Here is an 18,735-nt window from a genome sequence, read left to right on the forward strand (position 1 = left end):
CCCAATGAAATGGAACAGCTGGGCTGCAATATGACTCTAGCCCAGAGCTTTCCAAAGTTTTTGAGCCAATGGGCATGTTTAGAAATTTGAGAAAATGATGCAGGGGTGCCAGTCACAAAATGGCTGTGGTGCAGTGCATAGCGTAGCAAAAGGTGGCCATTATATCTGAAAGAGTAGAAAAACAGATATACCAACAAAAATGGTGCAGATAAGCCTCACCCAGAAGTCCTCCCCCTATCAATGGGGAAAAGACACATCAGTCACCACCACATTTACGAAGAGAAGCTCCCTCATGCTTTGTGGATTTTTTAAGGGAACATTTGCAGAGAATTTTCATGGGTGCCATAGGAGGTATGTGTGGGCACCCGAGCACCCATGGGCGCCATTTTGGTGAACTTTGTCCTAGAAGGCTGGAGTGCTCACAACAAATGGAGAACGCTGCAAATAAAGTGTGCATAATAAACTTGTGCTTCCTCTCTTACACCATACTTCCTACCTTCTTCTTGGTAAGCCAAATTCTAGATTGCACAACATGTAACAGGTTGAGAGAGAGAGCCTGTCTGGGGCAGCAATGTTACAATTTGTACAATAAACCAGGGTTCTTTGACCCTGAGTCCCGAGGTGTGGGGGACTTTCATATAACCAACAGGCTTAACTCTAATTAATTCATGAGTCAGTTGAGACCATAGAGTAAGTTGTCCTGCCAGGCTTAGCTAGGTCCTTCTCCATCACCTTGGGAGGAATAGCTATCAAGCCTTTGTTCTTCCCATTCGACCATGTGAACCCTACCAGTAAGGATGTCTAAGCTGAATGCTCCAAGACTTAAGCAAGCAATGTTTGTGTTTCTATACAAATAATTTATAAATATTTACCACTTTAGAATCGAAGTTTTACTACCTGTCTTTTCTCAACGGTGCATGAAAAAGCACATGATTCCGACTTTTGGAAAGTTTGTAAGTACACCATTTTTAACTTACCAAATGTGTGGTTGCTTTCTGGGCTAAGGGAAGTATTGAACTTTGGAAGGAGATATTTTAAAGGTCTAACAGCCTATCTTCCCACACTATACTTTGATTTATATTGTGTGATTTTAAATCTCTGCTGGGGCTCTTACCAAAGAGTACTTGCCCCAAACCTGGATCTTGCCATCCAGGGATTTCTCCTTTTTATTATTTACCGTATTTATTATTTTCCCTTTTACCAAATTCAAACAGCAAAATGTTGTTAGAATACAACTGCCATAATCCCTGGCCATTTACTAAACTGGCTGGGAATGATGGGAGCTGTATAATAACTTATGGGGATCCAAGGTTTAAGAACACTGCCCTAAACAGAACACTGCCTTCAAAAAATACTTACAAATATTAACAACATAATGACGTCCAGTGGAAATCGCCTGCGGGCTTGATCACAGCAGGCTATTGTAATAGCCAGCAACATGATTAATGGTCTAAAAACAAAACAAAAGCAAATGTTACAGTTTTGCATGGTAAAATGCTCTAATTGCTACTGAAGAGCTTAAATTAAGTTACAAGAGAAATTAACTTAAAACTGCATATTTTCTTGAAAGCATGTTGATGTACATAGATGTTCAGTCTGTTTGCATACATAATTGATACTACAAATAACATTTTTCCTTGTTTACATACACTGATTTTATAAAACATGTTTGTAAAAAAATAATATACTCTATTGTAATTATTAAGAGATTAGATTTTATTTCATTGGCAGCTACATGCACTATACTTACAACATGGTATAGCAAAACCATGGGCGTCTTCGTACCCATATTTTAAGGTATTTCCTGGCCAAAAAATCAAGCAAAAAGCAGTTACAGAAAGGATCCCAGTGCAGAGAACTGGTAGTTTATTATTTATTCTAACACACAATTTCTACACTCACGATATTTCATAACAGCATTTAAAACAAAGCTAAAACATAATATATTTGATATAAGAAATATATCAAATTAGAAGCAACCTTAGTCAATGATATTATAGTCTAAATCAGGCATAGGCAAACTTGGCCCTCCAGATGTTTTGGGACTACAACTCCCGTCGTCCCTAGCTAGCAGGACCAGTGGTCAGGGATGATGGGAATTGTAGTCCCAAAACATCTGGAGGGCCGAGTTTGCCTATGCCTGGTCTAAATGGTTGTCCTTTCAATGTGACTATTCCATAGGCACTAATTCCTATGAAAGGTTGGGGGCTTTCAATACACAGCTCTCCTGACCTGGGCTCAGGGGTGGCACATCCCGTTTGACTGCTTGAGACAAAGCAGGAAGTGCCTCTCTGACAGAGGTGGCAGAGGTGAGAGGAATGCCTGCGAGGATGTAGCCTTGGGGGCCTCCACCAGCTGAGGCAGCTGCTTCACTGGACCTCGGGGGGAGGCTGAATGATACACATTTTCTTTTTGTGAGATGTTATGGCTGGAGACACTCAGCACTAATATATTGTTACATGCCACCCCAATCTCCACAGCAGTGTGAGATTCCAGGGGTTCCTAGCACACTTTACCCAGGGTCCGTGTTTCCTTTTGGAAATGAGGCACAATGGAGACTGTGGTGTCTTTATGATATAGGATTTATTCACACACATATGCAACCTGAGCCTATGATGGAGGGGTTCCCAGCATTAGCACTCCCAAAGGTTCTTGCTTTTCCCATAACTGCAGCAGCCTTGTATTTAAACAGACCCCAGCCATGGCTCTAACTCTCAGCAGCTTGCTGTGTTGAACAAACTGCAATTTTTCTCTCCTAGGTCAAATTCCAGCCACTCCAATCCTAAACTCTACTCTCTATTGCCTTCCAAAATGAAGTCTGAGCAGAGGGAGGGCCTTACCATCTGGCACAGCCTTTGCCGTCCTAATGACATTCCTAATGGCTCATTACCTTCCCTTTGATTTTGGTTAATTGCTCATCTCCCAGGCAATTTCCTGAATTTAGGAAGGTGATTTGGCCTGTATTTTAAGATTTTATTAATCCTGTGTCTGGCAACTTTAACACTGTGCACTGATTATATTCTAACACCTATTAGGAATTTTGGGGATTTTGGCACCCACAATTCATAACAATATATTTTATTAGAAAACTGATACACTGCTTTCTTCAAAGAAAGCAGTAACTCCTGTAAATATCCCTGTTAATAAAAAGATGTCACAACACTTTATTGGTTAACCACAGTGCAGGAGAACGAGGGGGGGCGGGCTTTATGAAATCCGTAAGTTCAGCCCTTTAGCCAAACCCCTCTAGCTCCCCTGTAATTCAAGAACTAAACATGGCTGGATCTGGACAGCCAGCCAAACAAAGGAATACAGAACAGGAGAGCAGGCTGCCCTTCTCAGCCACAGTCACAGTCACAGAAAGATCTGACAAACAGATCCAGGCAGCTGTGTGAGGTGAGATGGGACTGAACAGAAGTAGATGGTAAAATAATGGCTGCCATGTAGCCTCTTAACATAATAGCTGGGGGCATCATAAAAGGTATGGAATACCTCCCCCCCAATAGAAGCAGTGGTTAAGATACCAAGTTTTGCCACAATAGAACAAACATGCAGCTCACCATGTTGCATCTGAAATTAATCGAAACTGTGATTACTTAGCTATACTTACCAGTAGACGAACGTGCAAATTATACCAAGGGTCAAGCCCAGCTGAAGTGTAGACATAAGATATAATTTCCTGTAGAAAACTAGGGAAATGGTACAGGTTATATGGGGTGGGGAGAAGAATGGATTAATCCATGGGTGTAGCCAGGATTTTTGTTAGACTTTGTCGGGGGGGGGGCAGAACCAATGTGATTGGTCAGTTAGTTTAATACTGTATTTATATTGTTATACTTGATTATTGTTTTAATTGATCGGGGGGGGGGAGCAGCTGCCCCCTGCCCCCCCCAGCTACGCCCATGGATTAACCTAATCTGGTTTTGATAAGGAAGGAACCCAGAAGACCATGGAGCTATTTTAATGGCTTGTCTGGCTGTTTTTAAATATTTTATTAACATTTGCATGCTTTCCCATTACTTCTCAATAAGTATTTTTAAAAAACTAGTATTTATTTAGTTTTTTTTAAAATCCCAGATATTAAAAACACTACTCCAAGGAGACAAAAGGTACACGTTCTGTGTATTTTACTAAGTTAAGGAGTCTGTATGCATCTGGAATTATACATGCAGTATTAATCATGTATGAATGGGCAACAATTACAAATAAATGTAGCAGTGAAACCCAGGATTAACTACCCATGTGCTGAACATGGACTCAGGCCCTTCCTACCTATTGGAATAAATAGAGTGCATCTTTGATTTTCCATGGTTCTAAGACGCTTTCACATATATGTGGTAGTACTCTTGAACAGTGTGGGTCAAATGTTTCCTGCTGTGCCACCACCTTTCACCCTCACCTCATCCAAATGGAGAAGACATTATATACTGTATAATGCCAATATCATAGAATCATAGAACTGTAGAGTTGGCAGGGATCCTGAGGATAATCTAACCCAACCCCTTGCAATGCAGGAATATGCAGCTGTCTCATACAAATATATTGTATTAAAGAGAGCAATCCAAAATCCCAGCCAGGAACAGCAGATCAACAGCTGCATCCAAAGTATTGCCGCTTGTGCCAGCCAGAATGAAAAGGGCGGGAGGGGGCAGTGATTGCCTACTTTTGCAGGCTGCAAATAAGGCCCCTTTCTGGGAAATGGACTAGCTTTAGAGGCAGTAGCTCGATCAACCGTTCCTATAACACCCTGTCTGGGGGGCTTATCATAGAATTGTAGAGTTGGCAGGGACCCTGTGGGTCATCTAGTCCAACCCCATGCAATGCAGGAATCTAAACTAAAGCAAAATGATGCAGACTTCTACCTTATCCTAATCCAGTGCAGATCAGGGGTTAGCACGACTGTTCTTACCTTTAAAAAAATCTATTCCAAAAGAATCGGTTCCTCAGCATCAACTATATTGTACCAGCCAATGGTCTTGACCACTTCAAGTTAAATTTTCAACTAAAATTTCCATTATGCAAATTGCATTGAAATAGTAAAATTCAAAGTATTTTTTCCAGTACAATAAAAACCTACACAGATCTGTTATCTGTTTAAGAATCTCCTATTAAAGGGCCTAATCCATTCTATTTCTAACATATTACTGCAGTTTAGCATCCTTATTGTTTTTTAATTGTTCAGTTAAGTTTACCAGAATCTATTATCGAAATATCTATTATCTTAGAATGCCAATTCTAATCTAAAGGTGAGAAAGGCAAAAGGGATCTATTATTAGAATTACATATATTCTATGCCTGACCAACAATGCAAGCAATTACTTTGCACTCCTTCCTGTACTCTCTCATCGTAAGTCCTTGGACAGAAACTGTTGTCACTTACCTGTGCAGACAGCTCTGTCAGAAAATGGACCTTCTTCCTCGACGGCTGTCATGGGTCGCCGTCTTTTATGTGATGACCGTGCACCTCTTGGACGCCTGTGTTGTGACCGAGATGATTTTGCTCTTCTTACTTTTGCTGGATGCTCCTCGAGAACAGGGGAAGGTTCTTCAACAGTACTTTCCTGATTACTAGAAGGTGGAGGTTCGGTCTCTGCAAGCAGTATTACTGAGTTTGTAACTTGTGGAGAATCTTCACCAGAATGTTGGTATTTGAAGCATAGTATGTCTCCACATACTATGCCAGATGCAGCTTGTCACGCTGGCCACGTGACCCGGAAGTGTCTTCGGACAGCGCTGGCTCCCGGCCTCTAGAGTGAGATGAGCGCACAACCCTAAAGTCTGTCAAGACTGGCCCGTACGGGCAGGGGTACCTTTACCTTTACCTTTATGTCTCCACAAAAAGCTTACGGGTAGATTATTCTCCATCTTGGAGAATAAATATATTTGTGGATAAATTTGTGGATAATATTTGGATAAATATATTTGAGTTACACCTTCAGATTAATACCAAGAAACTTTCTAGTCAGTGGTTTTTGCACGTGAAGCACAATGCCAAGCTCGTCTACTTTGAATTCAATGGGGCTTGTTCTCTAATAAATGTGTTGAGGATGATAGTCTTAAAAATAGAAGAAAGCTGTAGAAAAGCACTGGGAAATATGTGGCCTTCCAGATGTCTGACTCCCATTGGCCATTTTGGCTGGGTGTTGGAGTCCAACAATGTCCGGAGGGTCACAAATTCCTCACCTGCTTTAGAACGAAGTGGTGACGTAGGGGGTGACAACTTTCCTTTATATTATTGTTAAAATACCAGCCTCACTGAGAGGACTACCATAAAAGAAACTACAGGAAACTACTGTTGAACAAAACGTACCATATCCTTCATTTTTAGTGCACTCTTATATTGTTTTGTGGACCACCTAGAGGACTTTGTTGAATAAACCAACTATGAACCTAGAGAACAGTGGCTAGAAGTACTTCCTTGTTGATCAGGCAAGAACAAAGGGCCAGGTTCCTGATATTTATTTCTTACCTAACCATTTGAATGTGCTTGCCTATCAAAAAGCTCAACCACAAACACCACTCCCTGCTGCCTGAAAGTGTCTGCAAGCCCTGTGTGCATTTAGGTCCATAGGGCTCATCACCTGGAGTCTATCCTCAGTTCCTGATATATGCCTGGTATATTCCAGGTCAGCAACCTCTGACATCTGCCCATAACACTACAGTTGTACCTTGGGTTAAGAACTTAATTTGTTCTTAACCCGAAACTGTTCTTAACCTGAAACTGTTCTTAACCTGAGGTACCACTTTAGCTAATGGGGCCTCCCGCTGCCGCCATGCCGCTACCTCACAATCTCTGTTCTCATCCTGAAGCAAAGTTCTTAACCCGAGGTACTATTTCTGGGTTAGCGGAGTCTGTAACCTGAAGCGTCTATAACCTGAAGCATCTGTAACCCGAGGTACCACTGTATATTTAAGACTCCTACTCCTTTCACCACAATACCTTGCAGACAGGTATTGGGATAGTAGTGGGAAGATAGCCAGCTATCAAAGCTGTTCACCTCTCAAGGAACTAACCCGTCTTTGCATGCTGTGCTTGCCCTCAGGCTGTATTGGCTGTCATGGTTCAGCCAAGTCAGGTCCTGCTCCCACAGCTGCCCAAAATCTGTGTGGAAGTCTGGAACTCAGCCCATATAATCCTCTTTCTAGGTGTTTCCACAGCCCAAGGGTGTATAGGAAGTTATTAAAAGAGCCTCCCTTTCTCTCAATGGGTCACAGTCTTCTACACACAATATATATATATATATATATATATATATATATATATATATATATATCGTGTAAGTTGTGACAAAAATTAAGACTACAGAAACTAGGCACTGCTTATATCTTGTTCTAAAGGAGATACTCCAAGGAAGATGAAAAAAAATATCCCCAAGTCAATCTGGACAGCATGAAAAAAAAATCATTCCTGGCTTTCCATAGCATGACCCACTATAAACTGAGATAATCCTGAAACAAAGGAGGGTAGGCTTCATCACCTGCCTGCACAGAATGCAGCCAAACTGATTTGGGAGAAGCCATCTATAGGCATCCCAGTCCCACAAACCTCACTGTCAAATCTTGTAAGGGCGGCAAATCCAGATCTCACAGGATCTTGGCCTCATGCTCTTGTGACCCCCATGACTGCAGAGACTGGCTATAACATCTATGAACATCTCCCAGAAACATCGCTAACTGGGAGGGACTGTCAGCCATCTCCTCCAGACTTTCTTACATATTTCCCTTATCATTACTATTAGGAGACTTACCCATTTTTTCACTTTAGATCATAACACCCTTGCGCAATAGCCTTGTGTAACCACTTCTCGTTCAGAGGGCTTCTGAAGCTAAGGGATTAAGGTAATGAAGAAGAATAAAACTTTTTATCGAGTTAAAAATATGTTCTCTATTTACATAAATAGTTCCATAAAACTATATTTCTATAGTTAGTTTTTTAGGATTTCCTATGGAGCCCCTGCATTAAAACTGATCTAAAATGGCTCTCCAGGGAATACCCTTCCTTGTCATCTAAAACTTATCTAAATCTGAATCCAAATAGTTAGAGAAGAGACTGATACAAAATATGGCAACTTGTCATTAGAGGTAAAGCTACCACTACTGTTAAGTAGTTTACTTTCTAACAATCAACAAAAGGGAAGAAAAAAGCTCTGCAGGCAAGGGGTGACATAACTGGGCTCCTGAGCCCCACAGGGGTGCCGTAGAAAGAATGTAGTTGGTCAAGGAAGCTGTGGACTCAAAAAGGTTGAAAACCTCTGCTTTAATGGACTGTCACTATTAAAAGGTAAGGCAGCATTACCTACTAAAGATATAAACTAATACTCTGTGATAACTTAGTAAGGACACTATGGCAACAAGGCATCCAGAAGTTTCAAGAAACAGAATTCTAAAAGTGACAGTTGGCAAAAGTGAGCTCAAGAGGATAGCACAAGAACAGATGAGAGGGGGACAAGACTGGCCCCTTTCACCACTTGCTATGGCCATACCTCTGTGACCCCAAGTTAATTCATTTATTTTTAAATTCAAAACATCCCCCTCATCCAAATGAGCTCTAAGGCAGTTTACAATAGGCATTGGAGTGGGGAAACTGTCTCTTAACTTTTTCAGTTGTCTACATTAATGTACAGAGTATGGGAAACAAGAAAGGCAAATTTGAGCTCTTAATACAGGATCTAACAGGCGTTATGGAAACCTGGTGGGGTGGGACTCATGACTGGAATGTAGAAACTGAAGGGTATCACCTATTCAAAAGGAATAGACCAAAAGGAAAGGAAAGGGTATGTACACTTGTGAAGAGATACATAACTTGGAGCATGGAAGGCAGATTGAGAGTATAAGGGTAAAGATGATAGAACACCGGTGACCTTACTGTGTGTGCCTGCTATAGACCTCCAGGCCAGACTGAAGGCTTGGATGATACCTTCCTAGAGTAGATTACCAAACATTCAAAAAAGGAGAGAGATAGTAGTCATGGGAGACTTCAACTTCCCTGATACCTGTTGGAACTCAAGCTCTGCCAAGAATGTAAGGTCCAACAAGTTCCTCCATTGCCTCACTGATAATTTGATGCCCCAGAAGGTGCAAGAAGTAACAACCTATCTTGGACCAGGTCCTTACCACAAGGGATGAACTGATTGCTGAAGTAGAAGTACTGGGAACCTTGGGAGGAAGTAATCACAGGTTTCATTATACAGAGGCTGATTTCAAAATGTTTAAGGCACTACTGGGTGAGATTCCATGGTCAGAAATACTCAAAGAGAAGGAAATCAAAAATGGATGGGAGTTTCTTAAAGGTGAAATATTGAAGGCAGAAATGCAGACAATTCCAACAAGAAATAAAAGTGGGAGGCAACTAAAGAAACCAGTGTGGCTGCAGATGAGCTGAAATTTAAGGTCATCATGTATAAGAAAAAGGAAAAGGGGGAAATCATGAAGGAAGAGTATACATGAGCAGCCAACAGCTGCAGGAGGAAAGGCAGGCAGGATAAAGCTCAGAATGAGCTCAGGTTTGCAAGAGAGGTTAAAAAGAATTTTTAAAAATGGTTTCTTCAGCTATGCTCAAAGCAAGAGGCAGAAGAAGCACGTACTAGGTCCTCTGCATGAAGAAGACAGAGAAATGCTATTAGATGACAGAGAGGAGGAACTGCCCAACACCTACTTTGTCTCTGTCTTCACCCAAAAGGAAAGCAGTGCCCAACCTGATGATAACAGAATAAACAATGCAAGGAGGGAGCAGCAGCCCACGTTAGGAAAAGAGGTGGTAAGGGAACACCTAGCTACCTTTTAGTAAGCGTGTTATTGATACACATTCAAGATGACTTGCTTCATTTTAAGTAACTTATTTTTTGTTTTGTTTCATTTCATGTACTTTATTACCTCCCTTCATACTCTTTTTGTAGGTGAATTTTGAGTTTATGACAACCTTGGATTCTGAAGGTCATTACTGAACTACACAATAGTATGAGTTTTCAGTTCTGTCCTTAAAGCAGATAGGTGTCAGAGGGAGGGGTATTATTGGTTGTGACGGTGTCTTATTTCAGTTTTGTAGGTTGCTTTATACATTTTCACTGCAGTCTTTGGGTCCTTGTGATGGTATGGTAGGAGGTCCAGGAGACCTCTAATTCAGAGTGAACACTATTAGAAGGAAATTAACTTGTAACTGTTGGTTTTAGTGATTAGTAATGTTGCTTTTAGTTCTGTGTACCGTGTATTTTATATTGTAAACTGCTCTGTTTATTACAGAAGAGGAATGGAACCTACAAACATAAATCCCCATGTTTTACACACACACACCCCAACAAAATCTTATCCTTAACTTTCTTCAGCTGCTTTCTTGTGATAGGTACAAGTTTCCCTAATAATTTTTTAGAAATACAGCTTCTATGCAGCACTTTGTCGTCCATCCCACCCACCAGCCACTCAATAAGGGGGGGGGGGGTTTCTGAGTAAACAAGTCCAGGATTCAGATGGCCCATAAATTTAGTATAATTTCACCTCCTGCTTTTCGAGGCCGGCCTTTATCACATCCCTCTCCCGCTGTTGAGCATTTTTAATATACTGCTCCAACTGTAAGCATACTACATTATTTGCCCCCTACTTTATAACTTCCCTAGCATAGACGAGGCTAGCCGGTTATCCTTGGGCCCGAGAAAGAGAAAGGGCTAGTTTCGTGTCTGCTCGGTTGACTACAGCCCACCTCAAGGACGACTCAAGGCATTGGGGCTCCCGAGGAAGACCACGATATACCGCCGGTGTGTTCCCCGCAAAACCGGCCCCCTCGCCCTGGGTCGTCAGTCGGCCTGAGGGCGGGAAGCCCTGGCTTTCCTCGTTTGTCTCTCCCCCTCAGGCCATGCAGCCTAGTGGGCAGCCAGCAGAGGGCAGAGGCCCCTCTTTTGCGGCGCTTCCCTTCCCGGCCGCTCTGCTCTCCCCCCCGCCGCTTCCTCAGCCGCTCCGCTTCCACGCACAACATCCGTCGTGGCGAGCGGGCTCGCAGCCGGAGGCCGAGCGAGCGAGCGGTCCCCCGGCGCTAAGATGCCGCTGGGCCTGAAGCCGACGTGCAGCGTGTGCCGCACCACCTCCTCGTCCATGTGGAAGAAAGGCGGCCAGGGCGAGATCCTTTGCAACAACTGCACGGGCCGCCCGGGGCCTGCCGGGTCCGCGGGAGCCGCCTACGCCACCACCTCGGCGGCTGCGCAGCACAGCAACGGCGGCAGCGGCGGAGGGAGCGGCGGCGGGAAGCAGGTGAGGCCGCTTTCGGGCTGCGGCGGGTCCCTTGAGCGCTCTTGGGAAGCAGGGCCCGCCGGCGGAGCAAGTGGGCCTCCTCGGTCGCCCTTCCTGCGCTGGCCCGGCCAAGCCACCCTCCCCAGAAGAGGCCATTGAACAAAAGGAGGGAGAGCTCGGTCTAAAGAGCATCCCCACTGCAGCAGGGGGTTGGACTAGATGACCCCAGTGGTCCCTCCCAGCGCTACAATTCTAGGTCTAGGTCAGCTGTGCGACATCGGACCTCTGTGGGTCACGTCGCGTTTTTTTCGTTATGCTTCAGATCTATTTTCCGTACTTCCCGGCGCCGCCCAGCTCTTAAGGTTAATAGGCATTGCAAGGATAAAAGCTCGACAACTTTCAAGCTTACGGTGCACATTCAAACTTAACCTGATCCGAGTTGTGCCTCTAACTCAGGGGTGGTGCAACTAGTGCACATGCTACCTTTGGGGAGAGAGAGAGAGATGGGTGTGTGTGTGTGAAGAAACTGGTAACGAGTGGCGTTCTAGTGTTTCTGTGATTTGTGCGTGATTTATATTACGGTAACTGCGTAGGTGAGTATAATACATGAGCTAAGGTATATGTTGGGATTGGAAATGTGTTTGGGTTGTTGGAAGTGAATGGTGATTAGATAAGAGTTTGAAAGGGAGTTTGAATGCTGTTGGGAGGCAGTTGAGAAGTGAGTTGGGTTTTGGGAAGTGGGTGGTTAATTGGAGTGAGAGTTGGAAATGGAGAGTTTTGATGGTAGCAGGGTTGGTTTACTGGAGCAGGATCAATATTGTTAACTAGCTACGCTTTTATATGAGAAAATAGTAACAAATGATACCAAACCGATACCATATGCTTCTGAACCCTGTGATCATCAAACCCTTATTTGTTTTTTAATAAGCACCGTATTGCACCACATGCCTCTTGACTGGTTATGTCAGAGATGAGAACTATTCATAATATTGTGTCTGGTGTGGAAACAAGAAGGAAAATTCAGAAATACCTATCAGAAACCCAGTTTTCTTACAAAGAATGGTGCGGTGGTACAGGCGAGCTGAGGGGAGTGCCAGAACACCACATAGTTTAGGCATGACACTAGCCTATTCTCAGATAATTCTATATTGGTTTGCAGCCTTAGGCTGAGATCCTGGGCTCACTTACCTGGGAATAAGTCCCACTGAATATAGTGGGAATTTTGAGTAAACATGCATAGGACTGCACTGTAAATTCTGCTATGATTTGAAATTATTTCTGAGTTGCTGAAACTCTCTAGATTGATACCCATTCTTTCATTGTATACTGTGTTAGTTTTATGATGTTAGCCGCCCTGAGCCTGGGGAGGATGGGGTAGAAATAAAATTATTATTATTATTAGCTGCCCTGCGGAATTTTTTTTGAACAACAGTGTTTAAGCACTTGAAACAAATAAAAATCTTTCTGTTGAAATTAGCTGCATGTACTTTTTTTAGTAAATGTGTTTAGAATAGGTGTTTCATCTCTTTCTGGCCTTGGGAAAGTGGGTCCTACTGTGTCCCCCCACCCTATGAATAACTATATATAAATATGTCTTGTTGTATATTTGATCATGTATAAACTAATGAATTCCCACTGTTTCTTACTTTTGTACACTAGAGTAAGCAAGAAATTCACAGAAGATCTGCTCGATTAAGAAACACAAAATACAAGTCTGCTCCAGCTGCTGAAAAGAAAGTTTCCACTAAAGGAAAAGGGAGAAGGCATATTTTTAAGTTAAAAAATGTAAGGTGATTATGGACTCCAGCTACAGTTGAGCACTTTCTAAATTAAAGCAGTGTGGCAGGTGCTGTACTAAAAAATAGTAAGGTTTACAAAAAGCTGTACCAAATATATATATTTTCCTACATGCTTATCAAATTATATACAACTTTGCTACATTAGTATTGCTTTCCTGAAGAACCATGAGTATTCATCACATAAGATTATGCACATTATTGCATTGAAATAGATGTATTTAGTATGCTTCAGCTCATACTTGTTGAGCATAATGTGCAAAATGACTCTTGAGCGATGTCTTAAAAGACTGTTTCATTTGTGTATAATATCAATATTCTATGCATTTCTGAATGTGACATCCTTCTTGGTTAAAACACGTAACAAATATAGATGTATTTTGTCAAAGCTTACTGATACTGAAGCTATTAATTTCTTGATGTTTTCATATACAGTGGTCCAAAGATTATCAATTTTTCATCCAAATCTCATTTACAAAAAATGCATTATATTGTAATTTTGACACTGTTACGTTATTTGTGCAGGTTAATCATTATAACCTTCCTTTTTCAGCCCATCAAAGCTCCAGAGTCTGTAGCTACCATTATTACAGCAGAATCTATCTTCCATAAGGTATGTTATTAGAAGTTTATGAACATAGAAGTGTTTCAAAAGTTAATAAATCTTTAAATGAGTACTTGGTAAGAAAATATATTGGACTGTGACTCAAACATACAGTATGTATTTAGTGTTTTTGCAGTAGCACTATAAATCTGCACTGTAATTTGCATTTTTCCTGTACATTGTTACTGAAGTTTCCTAAACGCATAGCTTGCTAAGGATGCTAGCATGTTCATGACTGAACTGAGACTTTCTGATGTAGTTCATACTCTTCAAGAACAAAGTAGTTGATATTTTCAAATTGATAAACTCCATTAGTTACTATCAAATCGTTTGCTATGACATAGCTTGAAACTGTTATATATTTATTTATGTTACTGTATTGAAACTCTAACTTACTTATTTGGAGCAGCTTGACAGCCATTTTATCAATATCCTTATCTGTCTCTAAAAAGATATGAAAATACTATTTTTATTTATTTTAACATATTTATGTGTTTTTAAACCACATTAAATCAGCATTATTGCCGTAGAAGTGCAGACTAAAACTCCGAACAGCCATATTTTAGGGGAAGGAGAAAAATGATGCAGGCACGTTGTTTCAATCCTGTTTGTTGTCAGGGAACACTGAAATTGCCCTTAAACTTAGTACTGTGGCCTCACTGAAGGGAAAATGCAAATATGGCTTTCTGCAACTGCAACGTGGGGGAAACGGGTAACGTACATAGACCAGATGGGGACCAACAAGGGAAGAAGGATAAGAGCCTGGGGAGCGGTGGCGGGACAACAATGAGGGAGAAGACTGGGAAGAGGATGGGTTGGAAGCTGAGGAGGTAACAGGGCTTTGTGAGCTGGGAGAACCTGGGCAGAGAGAAGTTCAGAATCCAAGTCAGAGGCTGAAGCCGAAGCTGGCAAGTGGGAGGATGGAGGCCAATAGAGATGAGGCAGGCTGGTGAAGGGTCAAGGGTGTACCCCCATCCTGCTGCAACAAGCTCCCCTTCCCCTATCTCCCAGAACTAGAAGAGGGCTGAAACAGGCAGAGCGGTGACAGACTTCACAGAGGTGTAGACTCCAATTGCTTGCGAAAAGCCCTGGAGGAGGAGGGGACTTAGATGGTTGTGGGGAGGCAGGGACTTCCAGTCTTGGCAATTGATTTAATGGGGTAAGACCTACTGGGGATGAGCTGTTGTACTTGTTAGGCCTGACACTCAACAAGAACGGTATCTTCACAGACTTGGTTAATAACGAGTTATCTCTGCTGTGACTACTGGCCAGCTCACTCTGTGACACCGAAGCAGAAACTATTATCAGTTTAGCGTTTTTAAAAATTAATTCTAATGATCTATATCTTTTCTAGGGAGTTTACTATCAGATTGGAGATGTTGTTTCAGTGATTGATGAGCAGGATGGTAAAACATACTATGCTCAGATTAGAGGGTTTATTCAAGACCAATACTGCGAAAAAAGTGCAGCTTTAACATGGCTCATTCCTACTGCAGCTAGCCCCAAAGACTGTTTTGACCCTGCAACTTACATAATAGGTAAGTTCCAAGGCCCAAAATGTTAAAATTCTACCTGTCCTGACAAAGCAGAAAGTGCTACATGTGATATAACTCCAGAGTCCTAGATTTCCTTTTATCCTGTAGTACAAGCTAGTTAAGCAGCATTGCCTTTAGACTTGCTCATGAATTGCATTTCTGGCAGAGATGTATATTTGTGTTGGAAATGAAGTTCAGAGTTGTATATTTGACAGCAACATGTTCTCCCGGGAAGCGTGCTGATGTTGGAGTGTCTTTCTCAGTAGAAATCAATAGTAAAAAGGTAAAGGTACCCCTGCCCGTACGGGCCAGTCTTGACAGACTCTAGGGTTGTGCGCCCATCTCACTCAAGAGGCCGGGGGCCAGCGCTGTCCGGAGACACTTCCGGGTCATGTGGCCAGCGTGACATCGCTGCTCTGGCGAGCCAGAGCCGCACACGGAAACGCCGTTTACCTTCCCGCTAGTAAGCGGTCCCTATTTATCTACTTGCACCCAGGGGTGCTTTCGAACTGCTAGGTTGGCAGGCGCTGGGACCGAGCAACGGGAGCGCACCCCGCCGCGGGGATCCGAACCGCCGACCTTTCGATCGGCAAGCCCTAGGCGCTGAGGCTTTTACCCACAGCGCCACCCGCGTCCCTATAGAAATCAATAGTACCACTAGATAAAACTGTCTCCTAGCTACTTTCGGCGGGAATAAGTTGCTATGGACACACAAGGTCCTCTACACATGTGAACCTTCTCTTCTTAGGCCCAAAGAAACTGGGCTGGAGGGCAACATGCCTGCTACAGAGATGCAGCATGCTGAATGCAGGCCCCTCTTCCATCATCATCAATAGTATGGTTACACAGCCCCAAGCTGTGCAAGTCCTTCCTTTCCCCTGCTGTTTGTTAGTAGTGTTGGTATTGATCTAAAACCAGCTGAAATTATTTCCTAGGAGGAGCGAGATACCAGGTATCCTTGTGTTGCTGCATTTTATACAATTCTGTGTTTTGCCCTTACTTTGGAGGGTGGAGGACTTCCTATTAGATTCTCCCATCTAATGTCTTTTGGAGAACACTGCAGGCCCAGCTTGCATAGCTTTATTTCCTGCATAGAGCTATATCCATGCTGGGGAAAGTACCTGTCTTGCTAGTGATACTTTAGGAGAAATATGACAATGGCCAACTGGATGTACCATAAAGCTCCAAGTGGGGGGATAACCAACTAACTTTTTCGTTTTTTTTATTTAAGGGCCAGAAGAAGATCTTCCAAGAAAAATTGAGTACTTAGAGTTTGTTTGTCATGCGCCTTCAGAATATTTCAAGTCTCGGTCATCTCCTTTCCCTACCATTCCTACTAGACCAGAAAAAGGTTATATCTGGACTCACGTTGGACCTACCCCAGCAATTTCTATCAAGGAAACTGTTGCCAGCAGCTTGTAGTGTGTCTTGCTCTTGAGAGACTCCTTTTTATGTATATTAATTTTCACAAATGTTTATGTTTTAGTATATCCAGCTAGGCCTATGAGTGACTTTTATTTATTATTTAAATTTGGGTGCCTTTTTCAAAATCAAAATTTCTTCACGTTATTTGAAACTTGTTTTTCTTCTCCTCTGTCAAAAGTAACTTCTCACATGCTTGTTGAGTCTAGTGAGAAGCTGTACATTTTGTATTTGTTAGTATTGCTTTATACAAAAATAAAGTTATTGACTACCTTTCTTCACAAAAAAGCCTGTTGTTACTATCACTGTGAAAAACTTGTGTATGTGTTCATTTACAAAAACCATTGCATCTAGTAAATAGAACTTAATTTCAGTTACTGTCGTGATGGGAAGGCATAATTGCAGGTGTTCATTTCCTCCCCACTCCAAATTACTATATGCCAGGGATGGGGAACTTGCAGTTGTTATAGTACAACATACATGGAGTCCTACTCCCATCTGCCGCAACCAGCATGGCCAGTGATCAGGGCTAATGGGAGTTTTAGTTCAACACCATCTGGATTGTCGCAAGATCTCTATCCTTGTTCTTTGCCCAAATGAACAAATTTTACTACAGGATTATGCTGTTAATTTTCTGAAACTACAAAAGTTTCAACTGAGCAGACTTTTAAATAGCTGCTTGCCAAAGGTTCATAAGAACTGTCTTACTGTGTACCAGGTAAGATGTAAAGGGAGTAACAATACAATGATCCACACAATTCTCCTTGGCTTCTCAGTAATACCATCAACCATGGTATCCTTTTTACACCCCCTAGTTAGTGTAGGAACTGGTGGCACCATGCTTCAAGTGAGCCCATTCCTATGTAGCTGAGCAGGCCATTTCAGAACATAGTTTGGGAGCGGGGGACTACTGCCCCATAATACTTGCACTTTCATGCTTAGCAATTCTATCTTTTGGGGGGGCCTTCAACACCTACCCAAGGAAGCTACTGCATGCAATGTACTGATGACACCTAGCTCTACTTTCCCTTTCAATAACATAAAATGGTGGAAAATGTCATGTCTAAAGTCCATATTACATCACTTTGGAGTGTATGTGGAAGATGATTGATAAATAACAATAAACTGAACCACAATCCAAACAAAATAGGAATTTGGTTGATAACTGATCCATCTGGAAATGGATGTGGTTTTACCTGTTCTAAGCAAGTGGTACTCCCTCTTAAGTATCAGGTTTGTAGCCTGGATTTGCTGTTAGATCCGGCGCAAGCTCTAGGCATCTATGCATTACTTCCTTAAAATTTCAGGCTCATTTCCCAACTGCAGTTGGGATCTACCTTTCCTCTATCCAAGGTGTAACACCTACAGAAAAAATAGGCAAAGTACACTTATTGCTATACTGCCCTAGAACCAAAGTAAATTCTGCTCTTGTCCTTGCACAGCTGAAGTAGAACCAACATTGGGCAACAGCAGTTGTGGCTTCAGGTACTAACCAAAATCCTAGTTCTATTCTGGCCTGTAATTTAATTTTAAACTGCAGCAATAAAAAATCCAGGGTCGTCTTTTATATAATCACAATGATTTAAAAAGCTAGTAGCAGTGAAAGCAGCCCACCTCATCAGTGACAACGTGTGTAAACTGTATTGGATCTTAAATTACACAAATATCCTCGCTCCTTTCCCAGTCAGCACAACCAAGCAAATGTTTTTTAAAAAATATTTATGTTAAGAGTGCAAAACTGATCAGAGAGTGCAATGATTTTGCAAGAATGATATGCAACAGCAAAATGTACAAATAAACCCTTTTCAGCAACAGAATGAAAACAAGATTTAGACACTTTCTTAGAAAGCAGTTACAGTGATAACACCCATATAGAAAACCCAAGCTTCTTTGTTTTAGATTACTTCCTGTGCATTATAAAAACAGTCTGCAAGTTGGCAACTAGTTATCAACAGACAATTATCAACTGAGTCAACATTTTCTAATGTATTTACATACAAAGTATATAGTTTATGTCTCAGTGGACCAATGTTTAGAATCAGAGAATTGTAGAGTTGGGATCCTGAAGATCATCTAAGTCCAGCTCCCTGCAATGCAGGAATATGCAACCATTCCATACAGTGATTGAACATACAACCTTGGGGTTATCAGTGCCACACTC

The 18,735-nt window shown here is 42.1% G+C and overlaps 2 protein-coding genes across 8 annotated transcripts in view; one reads left to right on the forward strand and one right to left on the reverse strand.

The window, feature by feature from the left end:
• LOC128398325 (protein lifeguard 1-like) overlaps positions 1 to 10,561 on the reverse strand; it is a 25,091-nt gene extending 14,530 nt beyond the window's left edge. Inside the window, exons 1-6 of one of the 4 annotated variants that reach the window (XM_053359294.1) lie at positions 10,492 to 10,561; positions 7,749 to 7,826; positions 5,381 to 5,590; positions 3,611 to 3,689; positions 1,751 to 1,804; positions 1,360 to 1,450 (exon numbers count right to left, since the gene is read on the reverse strand). In XM_053359294.1, the coding sequence (XP_053215269.1) occupies positions 1,360 to 1,450; positions 1,751 to 1,804; positions 3,611 to 3,689; positions 5,381 to 5,590; positions 7,749 to 7,752 (438 nt within the window). In that variant the 5' untranslated portion in view covers positions 7,753 to 7,826; positions 10,492 to 10,561. Of the gene's footprint in view, positions 1 to 1,359; positions 1,451 to 1,750; positions 1,805 to 3,610; positions 3,690 to 5,380; positions 5,591 to 7,748; positions 8,415 to 8,993; positions 9,190 to 10,491 lie in introns of those variants that run through there. The other 3 variants (XM_053359296.1, XM_053359295.1, XM_053359297.1) reach the window with 3 other exon arrangements.
• On the forward strand, positions 8,619 to 17,192 carry GATAD1 (GATA zinc finger domain containing 1). Of its 4 annotated transcripts, XM_053359299.1 has the most exons (6): positions 8,619 to 8,774; positions 9,680 to 9,757; positions 12,877 to 13,002; positions 13,567 to 13,626; positions 14,972 to 15,155; positions 16,384 to 17,192. In XM_053359299.1, exons 1-6 carry the CDS (start codon positions 8,628 to 8,630, stop codon positions 16,572 to 16,574), a joined length of 786 nt encoding a protein of 261 aa, XP_053215274.1. In that variant the 5' UTR covers positions 8,619 to 8,627; the 3' UTR covers positions 16,575 to 17,192. The 4 variants fall into 4 exon arrangements, with proteins under 4 accessions (XP_053215274.1, XP_053215276.1, XP_053215273.1 ...); XM_053359301.1 differs by lacking the exon at positions 9,680 to 9,757; XM_053359298.1 differs by lacking the exon at positions 8,619 to 8,774 and having other exon boundaries at positions 9,479 to 9,757.
• Positions 17,193 to 18,735: the final 1,543 nt, after the last annotated feature.

This window comes from Podarcis raffonei, chromosome 12, assembly GCF_027172205.1.
Source record: "Podarcis raffonei isolate rPodRaf1 chromosome 12, rPodRaf1.pri, whole genome shotgun sequence".
Lineage (NCBI taxonomy): Eukaryota > Metazoa > Chordata > Lepidosauria > Squamata > Lacertidae > Podarcis > Podarcis raffonei.

What these genes read in the sequence shown, in the direction of transcription:
- GATAD1 (XM_053359298.1), top strand. Translation starts at nt 9,494, where the DNA reads ATGAGCTCAGGTTTGCAAGAGAGGTTAAAAAGAATTTTTAAAAATGGT. An exon ending in CCACGTTAGGAAAAGAGGTG is followed by an intron (nt 9,758 to 12,876) that starts GTAAGGGAACAC and finishes TTTGTACACTAG; the next exon opens with AGTAAGCAAGAAATTCACAG. An exon ending in CAGAATCTATCTTCCATAAG is followed by an intron (nt 13,627 to 14,971) that starts GTATGTTATTAG and finishes TATCTTTTCTAG; the next exon opens with GGAGTTTACTATCAGATTGG.